Source organism: Perna viridis, chromosome 1, assembly GCF_037379345.1.
Source record: "Perna viridis isolate PV_CMFRI_1.1 ecotype Kerala chromosome 1, ASM3737934v1, whole genome shotgun sequence".
Classification (NCBI taxonomy): Eukaryota; Metazoa; Mollusca; class Bivalvia; order Mytilida; family Mytilidae; genus Perna; species Perna viridis.
Window position 1 is genome coordinate 9163934 of NC_142445.1, and position 12599 is coordinate 9176532.

The 12599-nt window shown below is 33.0% G+C and overlaps 1 protein-coding gene across 1 annotated transcript; it reads left to right on the forward strand.

The window, feature by feature from the left end:
* Positions 1 to 1528: 1528 nt before the first annotated feature.
* LOC148627134 (NADH dehydrogenase [ubiquinone] 1 beta subcomplex subunit 11, mitochondrial-like) lies at positions 1529 to 11069 on the forward strand. The gene is made up of 3 exons (XM_088568227.1): positions 1529 to 1779; positions 10093 to 10226; positions 10870 to 11069. The coding sequence occupies exons 1-3, from the start codon at positions 1555 to 1557 to the stop codon at positions 11018 to 11020; spliced, it is 510 nt and encodes a 169-aa protein (XP_088424353.1). The 5' UTR covers positions 1529 to 1554; the 3' UTR covers positions 11021 to 11069.
* The last annotated feature ends 1530 nt before the right edge of the window (positions 11070 to 12599 follow it).

The window sequence follows — 12599 nt, forward strand, 5'->3', positions numbered from 1 at the left end:
CAATTTTTGCCACAATCTCCACAAGGAAACTTTGCCATTTTGATTCCCTTGCCCAAGGGAAAAAACTTGTTCCTAAGGGTTTGGACTAACACCGACGGTATTAATCTCGCAAAGTTTTTATTCCCTTGCCCAAAGGGAAGCCCTGCTCCTGAGGGTATCTATTTATTAACACCGATGGTGTTAATGTCAGCGTAACAAAGCGAAACCGTATGCAAATACGTAGCAACGATTCTTACAAACGCACAGAGTCGTACTTTTGCAAGAACCAGACTGACTGCTTTGGGTCTGGTATTTATGTTAAAGATGAGTAAAAAGTGTGGCTTATTCAGCTTGGGTATATTGAATGCATGTATATAAGATGAGTGAAGTTTTGGCTTCAGTCAGCTTGGTAGAAAAACAAGTTCTGTACTGGTAACCCTTTGAACGTAAATGACTAACAAAACAACCACGCTTGGAATCATAAACAGTGTTTTTACTTTACTTAGTTTTCTGGTCTATAGCTTCATAAATTATTAACTTATTACGGCCAATATTATTTTTAATTTTACTTCAAAATAATTAGTGTGTTTGATTCTGAAAGTTACAATAATAATTCTAGCTACCAAAAACTCTTGATTGTGAGATCAAAGAATGACTGGCTTCTTGTAGGTAATTAATATCATAACTACCTCAATTAACAATTTAACGACCCACGTGCCACCATAAGTCAGAGTTGTTGACTGGCGCGTGTATGAATGTCATAACTTAATTAATCCGATTGGCTGATATGCGTAAATATACAAATCTATCGGAATTTAGAATGATCTAGAATCCTGACATATCTGCATTCTTTACGAATGATTTCAAATATAAAAAAGAGCATATAACATCAAAGAATTAGATAAAAACATAGCATTTTAAACCTCAAATCTTTGCAAATTACGTTATTTCTCACCCTTTTCATCAATTTATTTCTTTATTATATTTTAAAATGTCATTTAAAATGATATATTTGATTAATATCAGTTTCTCGAAATTTTAAAACTTATATGACGAATTTTTACCAGAGACATTAATGTGTATTAATGTCTCTGCTTTTATCAACTTTGCATGTACATTTTTTTTTTAAATATAACCAGGGATTTATAACTTCTTACAATTATTTCTATTTTTTCATCTTTTTATAATTCAAACAGCAAATAAATATAGTCTCTCTCTTCTTGTCGGTATTTTTTTAGTTTCTTGTCGCTGATTCAAAGTTTCTTGTCGCTAATTCAAGTTTCTTGTCGCTTCTTGACGGTTCTTGTTGGTAATTATTGAGACCGGTAAGCGGAGTGTGTAATTTCGTGGACGTCTTTGGTGATGGATATTTCCGTGATTTAGTGCATTTGAAATAAAAAAAAAAAACAAAAGTGTCATGGTCGAATTGTTAAGAACAAGAGCTTAGAGAGAATTTTTAATGAAAGTTGTTAAAAAATTCCTGAGATATTTCATAAATAAAGCCAATTATTGTATATTTTCTAATTCCGTAACTTTTTCAGTGTCGCTCCGTCTCCTCTACAGTTTACAAAAATCATGGCGACCTTGCTGAGGACGGCAACTAGAAGATCTCTTCGATTTTTTTACAATGAGACCCTTAAAAAATCTTATTTCAGACAACCATTTTGTTTAATCTCAACTTCTAAAAAGAATAAAGACAGTTTAACAACTCGACCCGATTCAACAACGCCTTTAGAAGAAACAGAAGAATTCAAAAGACTGAAAGAACATTTTGCAGATTATGATCCTGAAAAAACCAAGGTTTGCATACGATATTGAACACAACAGTTGCATGTAGAACATAGCCAATTTAAACTAGCACACTGGGCTTCAATAATTCTTCACCAGGTTCATCAGGTCCTGAGATCAGTTATTTTGTAACTGCGCTTCATCGCGTCTCAGAATCAGATCCATATTGATAAAGTTTTCTCTTCTAATCATGCCTACTTCAGGCCCATAGAAATTCGGCGCAAATTTTACTGGATAGTTTACCCAGTGAGCGTTCACGGAACTTTTAAAACAATTTACAGTTTGGGATTTTATAACATTGTCTGGTAATCCGTTCCAATTATCAGCTACTCTTTGTAAGAAGCTTGCCTTCCTTTTATTTGTTTGACAGTGTTACTTATATATTTTTTGCTTGTAACCTCTGGTGTTTGATGCATGCATTGGAAATAGGTTTTCGCATTCAACTTTATCAATGTTATTGAGGATCTTATATGTTTCTACTAGGTCTGATCTCTCCCTTCTATACTGTAGTGTTGGTAATCCTTGATACACCAGTCTTTCTCCATAACTTGGATGTTTTTGAGTAGTCTTGTAGCCCTTCTCTGTACGTTTTCTATTTGTACTGCTTCTTTTTTGTTTATGACCGACCATACTGAGCTCCCATACTCTAGATGGGGACGCACTATACTCTTGTAAAGCACAAGAAACATATTTTTATCTACATGTATATACTTGAATGTTCTGTTGATCATTCCTAATTTTTGGCTGGCTTTTTTAACTTGTAAGTTTATATGATCCAGGATATTTAATATACTCTCTATAGTTATGCCAAGGTCTTTTTCTTGTGTAGTAGTTTCAATTATTTCTTGGCTCATGGTGTATTGTGCTCATTATCTTGACCTAGGTGGAGATGTTTACATTTTGATTTGTTAAATTTGAGAAGCCATTTATCTGACCAGTTCATTAGGCTATCAATATCCCTTTGCAAGCTGTTCTGATCGTCGTTTGTATTCACTTTTGCGTAAATTTTTGTATTCTCCGCAAATAGCTTTGCCATATTTTTGATTGCATCTGGGAGGTCATTAATGTAGATCATAATTTGGTAATGCTATCTACTGTCTCTTTTATTAGTTTTGGGTGTACTGCATCTGCACCTTGCAATTTATTTTCGTTTACTTTGTTGAGATGTTCTACCATGTCTTCTGTAACGACAATTTCTTCTATTGTTTCTTCTGTTCTGGCATTGAAGAGTGGCAGATTGTCTAGATTTGTTTCATTTGTGGAGACACTTTGAAAAAAAAGTATTTAGGAGTTCAGCTTTTGTACTGTTACATGTACTTGTATGTATCACCCCATTCTCGTCCATAATAAATTCTGTTTTCTTTAACCGTGTTTTTTGATTGGACATATTTCCAGAAGGCTTTTGGGTCAGTTTTGGTTTTTTCAGCTACTGATTTCTCATATTTTATCTGAGCTTCCCTTACTTTGGCACTTGCTCTTCTTTTTGCTTGATCATAGTTTTGTTTATTTTGCAGATTCCTGCAGTGAATGTATTTCATCCATAGTTTACGTTTTCCTTGGACTATTGACAATGTTTCCTTGTCCATCCATGGCGTGATATATGACTTCAGTGTAGATTTACACACTGGTATATTCTCTTTACATATATTTGATAACTAATCGGCAAAGCTATTCCATAGGTCGTTCACATAGATTGTATTTGGAAACGGTTCCCAATTTACATTAGATAGCGTCCTATTTATGGAATCATAGTTGCCCTTAAAATATCATAGCTTTTCTTGTCTATGTTCATTTGGTAATCTATTTGAATTATATACAAATTTAAACTCTAAAGTTTCATGGTCACTATTTCCTAAGGGGGCGGAGTGTTAGATGTCAACAATCATTCCTTTTTCGTTACTGTAGATGAGTTCTAGAATGCTTGGTACATTGTCCCCTCTATTTCTAGTTGGTTTAACAAATGTTGTATTAAGAACGTATCCATTACTCTGTCAAGAAATTTTGTTGCTAGATGTTCACAATTCATAAGTGATGTATAAGTCTCCCAGTTTATTTCCTTAAAAATGGAATCACCCATATGTAGTATGTATTCATAGTTGATATTGTTCACTTTTCTTTTGGATAAAAGTTGGTATAGTTTTTCCACACATTGTATGTCCATTGTACTTGGTCTTCTATATATACATGTGACTAATATGTTGGTACCTCAATGTTAATTCCTATTTGGATATGTTCAATAAATTTCATAGTTGGACTATCAATTACATAAGCCTTCAACAAGTTTTTGGTATATATTATGACACCTCTGCTTGTAAATGTTTTTTTACTTGGACATTGAAGTGTGTATCCTGGAATAATCCATATGTTATCATTGTATTCTAAGGATTGATTTTTAGGAAATATTTCCGTTATTGCTATGACATTATAGTTTCTCTCTGTGACCAACACCATGAGTTCACCCATTTTGTTAAACAGGCTACATGTATCTGCATTTGTGTACGTTATTGACAACTGTGCTCTATTTACATTGTGGTTAAAAATGTTAAAATTATCTATTGGTTTGACACTTTTCTTTGATGGGGGTGAATGTTTATACCTCCAACTACAGTTTCATCTCCTAAAGTGGTTTCTATGCTAGAATCATTTGCTCCCTATTTCATATTCACATTGGGTGGACATTGAGGCGGGTGTAGTAATGGCTGTGATAGGTATTGAGAAAATGTTAATTGATATTCTTGTTTATTATCTTGCATGTCTATATTTTGGATGGTTGCAACTGTTTTAAATTCATTTTGAACAAGGTTTATTGATACACATTTTACCCTTACCAGCAGCTGCAGCAATATACATGATCCTTTTTTGTAGTTTTTAACTTGTACTGCTTTAGTGGTTCAGATTCATATTCATAATTTGTTCAGGTTCCAAAAGTATAGCAGTTCTCCACCAAGGAGAGTATATTTTACACATAACTTCTGATGTAAATAAATGCACACCAAACTGACAGCTTTGCTTACATTCTAAAAATGATAGCCTTTCTTTTTGTAGAAAATTTATGCTTTGCTTTGAATACAATATAGTACTACATGTAATTGGGTTACAAATGTACACTTATGTTATTTCCAAGGACAGGTTAATTCTTGAACAGCAAATAGAAAGGTGGATAAAGATTTGTATATGCTACTTTTCTAGAACTTTTCAATACTTTAAATAGCTGTTCCATGGATTTAATGATGAAAAAAAAAATGTTGAAGATACGTTTATATTTTCAATGATCTATTTCACAATACTGGTATAATGAAAGCTACACTTTTATGGAAGAAAAAGGAAGTTACATTTTATATATGTAAATGTCCAAAGTTGTTCTGTTAGTTCTTTAGATTAGTATCAGGTTCCGAATTTTGTTCTACAGTTACATTGTATCAGACCTTTTTTGCCTATTCAATTCAGCACCAAATTTTCATATAAGATTTATATTTAAATGAGTTTAAATGAATTCTAGCCCTTGGTTTCAATATTATTTTGGTCTTTGGTTTAGGATGTTAATTTAAAAAAGAATCTTTTAAGTACTGTTAATTATTTGTCCAAAAAAAATGATGTTTTCCAAGAGCTACTGACATTTATTTTTAAAACTTGCAAGTAATATTTTTATAAAAACAATGCAATAAGGTTTGTTGATAGTTCTACATCATGAGCGCATTTTGACTATAAACAAAAAAATGAAAATATCAGGCGAAAACATGAAAGATCATATAAAATGCATGGTTTTTTAACTGTATACAATGTCCTCAAAAGATAGATATGATGAGGCATGCTTATCCCCTCCCAAAGACCTGCACTGCTCTTCTCCCTTTGAATGACCCTATGCTCCATTTTATAGACTGAAAAATTTTAGGTCAGATATTCATCATATCATGGAGTCATTTTGTCTGTCGACATTTTATGTCCAGACAATAAGTGTATAAATCATTATGAAATTACAGCACACCATACCATGAAAGGAATCTTGGAATTTGTTTCGGGGTTGTGGTTCCAACCATTTAGGAATTATGAGCCAGAAAAATTAATCAAGGGAACCAAGATTCTAGCAGACATCAGAAGAATGTAATCCAGACATGGAAAACAGACATACATATACACAACAAAGAATATAAAATAAGCAAAATAATACATACAAAGTAAAAAAAGTAAATGAGCAACTCGGACTCCACTAAAAACTGGGAGCATGGACCAGGTGTACCTGTAGGGTAATACCGCTGAGAAACAAGCATTTTCATTATGTCCAGACAATAAATGTAAATGTGAATGGATCTCTTAGAAGTTCCATACAATGTACCACAAGGTGTCATACCACAAAAAAGAAGGCTTGGATTGTTTTTTGGGGGTTTATGGCTCAAATCACTTACATGTAGGTCTCACTATTCACTTCTAATGCTTCCTTTACTTTACATGTTTGAAAAATAATTTTCAAAGTTTCATTGTGAATTTCCAAGACTAATGACATATTGAAGTTGCATACCATTGCTAAGCTTGGAAAACATCGCTTTCAAAATTGTTATGCTAATGGTACAATGGTTGTAGAATTTTTTCACAAAATTTACTTGAATAAATTATACTAAAAATTCACATTTTTACCTTTTCTGCCAACTATCATAGACTACATAGAGACAAGTTACTCACACATGTAAATGATACATGCATTCATATACTTTTGTAGTTAATTACAAATATGATTTTAAAGTACACATTCACAGCTTTATTTTGACTACTTTTGATCAGCATACACACAAATTATGCACTTATAAATGAATAGATCTAGATTCAGTGTTTTTTTGGTACTACGTAGAGGGGTGCCCATTTGACCCAGAAGTAGTAAATGAGACTTTAGGAACTGGGAGCCAAAAACAAGCATTTTCATGGTGTTCAGACAATAACTTCATTAATTTGAATGGATCTCTTAGAAAATGTTCTAAAAGATGTCATACCACAAAAGGAAGGCTGGGATTGATTTTGGGTTTGTGGCTCAAACCATCTAGGAATAAGGGCCAAGAACAAGCATTTACATGATGCCTGAAATATAACTTTATCAATTGTAAACGGATCTCTTTGATATTGCACCACAAGATGTCTTACCAAAAAAAAGAAGGTTGAGATTAATTTTGAACCACTTTTGAATTGGGGATCAAAAATGGGACCAGAAACAAGCTTTTTCATAGAGTCTGGACAGGCACCTCTAAAAAAAGTTGAAAAATCACTGTTTCAGCACCACATGAATTGAATTTAGGTGGTGCCACTTCAACTGATTAGGATTGAGGGGCCAAAAAGGGTCCAGAAACAAGCGTTTTCCTGCTGTACAAATAATAATTTGAGTGAAAGTGTATGGTTCTCTATGAAATTGTTCCAAAGGTGCCATACCTCAAAAGGGAGGCTTACATTGATTTTGGGGGTTGTGCTTATTTAGGAATAAGGGATCAAAAAGGGACATAGCAATTCTGATCAAATTCTTCTCCTGTGTTAAATATTTAATTACAACCAAAATTCAGAGCTATACCAACCTTGAATGGTGTGTCCATACTTGCCCCAACTGTTCAGGGTTGGACCTCTGCAGCCCTATCAAGCTTTGCCTGTGAAGTATTTTATTACAATTCTTACATACCCAAAAAAAATTTGAATGAGCAGTGTCACCCAAGTTATATGAAGTAAACATTGCAATTCAAATAATTCTCTTTTTCCTTCAAATGCCATATACCGGTATGTACAATCTACATTTATATAGTACATGTATTGTCTAGTACATACATGTAATCATCATGCCCATCGTGGAAAACCTACCCACTTGCATTTGTATATCAAGGACACTACTCATGCCCTCAGTATTCTTGATTATTTTGAGCCTGAGAGTTCAGATTTCAAACATTTCACTATGGGTGTGACAGCTCTATATACAAACATCCCTAATAATGATGCTTTGATTGCTTTGAGGCATTACCTTGACAGAAGACCCAACCCTTATGTCAAAACTGACATCTTAAGGCTTACCAAACTTGTCCTCAACCTCAATACCTTTAATTTTGATGGCAACCACTATATCCAGTCAGGTGGGGTGGCAATGGGAACTAAAATGGGACCCAGCTTTGCTGGTCTATTTGTTGGCTACCTGGAGGAAAAAATATTCTCTGAGTACAAAGCCCCAGTACCAGACCTTTACAAATGGTACATAGACGATGTCTTTGGGGTATCCTAGGATGAAGAACATGATTTGATGTCTTTCATCAATTTTGTTTCTTCTTACCATCGATCCATCAGATATACCTTCAACACCACCAAAGAAAGCTTTTTATTCCTTGACATCAATTGTAACTGTGGTTTGCAAACACTGCAAAATGGTTTATGTGAGCAAGGAGGTTGGTTTATCATTTTTAGAACACAAACAAAGCATCACCAATGGAAAGGATTGTCCAGTTGGGGAACATTTTCGAGAAGCAAACCACAGAGTTGACAACATGAAAGTAACTGTTTTTTGAAAACATGTTCAGGCGAAAATCAATGAAAGTTCCTATAACAGCTTATCATCAGCTTTCTTGGGACTGCCCAACCCTTTGGAATGAATGTCCAAACCCACATTATTAAGACACCATAACCCTGTTTTCAACTGCTGTTCAATTTAGCAATTTTCATCTTGATCTTGATACATATCTCATAATGTTCTAGATCAATTTTGAAGGGCACCTTGTCTCTGTGTTAGAGATTTTCAGTTTTTATCCTAATACATTTTGCCTCTGACAAAGGCCGTAAGGCCGAGAATTTAGGATCACATTTAACAATTTGTTTTTACGTTTTATTCATATTTTATTTGTATTTAGGTCCCTTTTTACCTTTTAAACGTGGCTATCATTCACAAATCAATTATTCTCATGTAACCATTACCTGCTCAAGTACCCTTCTCATGTGCCCCTCCATTTTCAAATCTTAGCTGGAATACTAGTATGCATACATGCACACAAGACATTGGATATCAATCATTGTATATGCTTCTAGACTACATTTTAAGTTCCAATTTTCTTCTTAAGACTGCATTGTTCATTAATCTTATGGCAAATTGAAAGATAAGCACTCTTAAGCAATGTTCAGTGGACAATTTTGACTTAGAAAATCATTTTCTCAGCATCCAAGCATAACATTTCTATTGAATATCTATAAGAAAACAGTCCAACAGTTCAAAGTTCATCAATATGATTTATACAGTGGTGTTTTTTTCTTTGATATTGTGTTGATTTAACATAGGTACTAAAAACCTTGGTTCCTAAATAACTAGAATTTAGCAGACCCTATCATCTTCTATATAAGTAGATGTTTTTTATAAGTAAAGTTGAATTTCCTGGAGTCTGAAACATAGCTTTTGCTGCCCATGTCCAATTAGTCTAAATTCATTTCCTTATTTTGTTTGTTTGAATCAGTAACATGCTTATGTGTATCCCCTTTTAATATGGTAAGGAATGAAACATAGTGACTGACTTTATGTTGTAGAGATACATGCATTGATTATTAAAATTATGTAAAAAAATGTTGAGGTCTTTTACATCTTTAACATGTATGTAACATGTGATGATATGCAATAAATACATGGTTTACTCATAACATTTATTCTCTCTTCTAGAATTACATGGCATTAGATTCCTTGGAGAATGCAACTTAGTTGTGATAACATATCACCATCACTAAGATAGTAATATTTCTGGCAAACTTTTTCAATATACATCATACATGTACAAGTAGAACACAGGGATATATTTGAATTTCAGTATAAGGGTTTTTTTCACAATGACTTTGAAATTCAAAAATTGTCCATGGAGTTTGTCTGTATTTTGACCCAAGGGATATATTATCTGTACTGTGTTTCCATCCAAGGAGATCCTTAATTACATAACAGCAGCCCTTTTCACAAAAAAATGTAGGAGTGAAATTAGTTGTAAGTTATAACTGCACAATACTTTGATCCTTTATGACACCTTAACATACGACTAATTTAACACTTTCAATTTTTTTGTGAAAATGACCACAGGCTAGTATATAAAATCCATCACTTACAATAACATTATGATGAGGCTCTTTGTCAATTTTTTGTGTATTAAAAAAAGATTAATTAATTTTATTTTCTTGTCATGTTGTGTTTGTATGGCCTAATTGAACTGCTATGGACAAATATGTAATGTGAAAAACCCTCAGACTAAAAGAACATGATAATTGTTAAAATAAATAAATCATTCTACAAGTAATTGTAACACATCTTTGCTGATAGTGCCTTTCATGTTTGCTTGTTCTTTTCAGAATTGGGTATCCTTTGGTTTTGATTCCTATGACCGAGATGCAGATATGTTTTTAAAGAACATGTTTCTTTTTTTGATTGTTTCGTGTACATTTGTTGGAGGAGCAGTGTGGTATATGTATGCACCTGATACAAGGTACTTCATTTCCTGGGGTTTTCACCTGCATCACCAATGGTGAGAGTAGGTCTAGTAGCCACTCCACTCTATCTGCCGGTTTGTTGTGTTGTTGTCTGTAGACACTTAATTTTTGTGCAATAACTTGAATACTGTACAACTTTGGAGATATTAATAAAATTCTACGACAAGCTTCCATGCTACAAAGTGTAGTTGGTATTGGTTATGGGATTTACCCCAAAACAGTTTATGAATAAGTTGCCAAAAGCAAGCATTATATACATGTAACAATGAGTATAAGTGTATAAACCTCTAGAACTCCATGTTTTCAAAACTAAAAAAGTATACCCATGAAGATGTTTACTGGTATTTGACAATAATACATGTAAATATATATTGATGAACATTTGCTCTTTAACCTGATAAGGATATTGATCACTTTAACAATATATGTATCCTATTTAAGTTAATATATTATGTTTGTAATATGGTTTTCATGCCAAATCAGCTAAAATAATCTTCTGTATATCTTAAGGTGTCATCATGAAACTTGGTATGCATTTACACTTTTACAAGATTGTTTTCAAATTGAGCCCTTTCATGGAATTGTTATCTATGTTGTTTTGAAATATTTTCTTACTTAGAACATGTTGATGTTTTTCAGAATGAAGAACTGGGTGTGGCGAGAGGCATTTTTAGAATTAGAGCGTCGCGAGCGTGAAGGTCTGCCATTAGTAGATCCTAACTATGTACCCCCAGAGACAATAGAATTGCCATCAGAAGAAGAAATTGGAGATCAAGAAATAATTATTTAAGATGTTTGCTTTGTTACATAGACTGAAAAAAATATTTTGTAAAAACCTATGTTTTTATTATGTTATTGGTAGTAAGGGCAAGGATTATTTTTAAAACATGTACATGTATAACAAAAAAAAAAACAAGTATTGTTAAATCTAACAAATCTAAGACTAATACTTGAAACAAGGTATTATTTGAACTTGGAATTGTTTTTAAGAAAATGACTAAAAAATAGTTTGTGAAACTAATCCATACTAAGAGGGTTAGTCGTGCCGGCAAACTTACATACTCTCTTAGTAAGGTTAAATTTTATACATTTGGTTCTATTTATTTTCTTAAATCCAAAATAATTCCAAATTCAAATAATACCTTGTTTTGAGAAGTAATAAAGTACTTGTATTAAATGAAATTAGTGCAGTATACACAGGATCTGAAGAGAAAAATTCTTAACTTTCATTATCTTATCCCTGATTCTTCTGGTTTAATTAGATGCTGCTCTACATCTTTGAACAAATGAAAAAATTTGTATGTCATTCAGTGAATACAATTTTTATAAACGATAAGTTGGGAGGCATATTGTTTTACCCCTGTCCGTCCGTAATTCCGTTGTCTGTAATTCTGTCTGTCCCATAAGTTTTCTGCACTTTTTTTTTAAATCCTTGAAGATATTGAACAGATTTTTTGTATGTGAGTCTTTCATGATTAGTTGCAGATCGAGTTAAAGTTTCGTTCCGCTATGCTGAGTTTTACCAAAATTATGGGCCCTGGACTTAAAAAATTTCATGGAAATAACAGTTTTCCACACTTTTTTTTGTAAACCCTTGAAGATATTGAACTGATTTTTTGTATGTTAGTCTGTCATGATTAGTTACAGATTGAGATTAAGTTTCGTTCCACTACGCTGAGTTTTATCAAAAATATGGGCCCTGGACTTTAAAAATTTCATGGAAATAACAGTTTTCCGCACTTTTTTGTAAACCCTTGAAGATATTGAAGTGCTTTTTGATATGTGAGTCTGTCATGATTTGTTACAAATCAAGTATAAGTTTCATTCTTCTACGCTGAGTTTTACCAAAATAATGGGCCCTGCACTTTAAAAATTGTATTGAAATAATAGTTTTTCGGTTTTTTTTTGTAAATGCTTGAAGATATTTGACTGGTTTTTGGTATGTGAGTCTGTCATAATTGGTTAAAGATTGATGAAAAGTTTCGTTCAGCTATGCTGAGTTTTATTCAAAACCACATGCGGGGGCATCATTTGTGTCTCACAGACACAATAACACATCTGACAAAGTGCTTTTTACAATTATAAGTTATGATATATCTGTATGTTTCCAGTTTCAATTTCTTTAACAGCTTAAACCTGCAAAATTTGTTGAATTATACCTTGTCACATGCAATTGAAAGGTATGATATGATCCCTCCAAAAAGTTGTGTGTTTGTCTGTCCTCCAGTGGTATGCAAATGATAGCTTGAGAACAGTTGAATTTTCTTTTTACTTTACAAAGTTGTTTAGTACTATAAAATATAGGTTGAGTTCAATTTTGGCAAAATCCAAGTACAGTTTTCAAGTTGGGCCATTTTGAACATTTTGCC

Bases quoted from the DNA above. Each gene is read 5' to 3' on its own strand.
- LOC148627134 (XM_088568227.1), top strand. From the start codon at position 1,555: ATGGCGACCTTGCTGAGGACGGCAACTAGAAGATCTCTTCGATTTTTT. The intron at 1,780-10,092 runs GTTTGCATACGA...TGTTCTTTTCAG, and splicing joins ATGATCCTGAAAAAACCAAG to AATTGGGTATCCTTTGGTTT. The intron at 10,227-10,869 runs GTACTTCATTTC...GATGTTTTTCAG, and splicing joins ATGTATGCACCTGATACAAG to AATGAAGAACTGGGTGTGGC.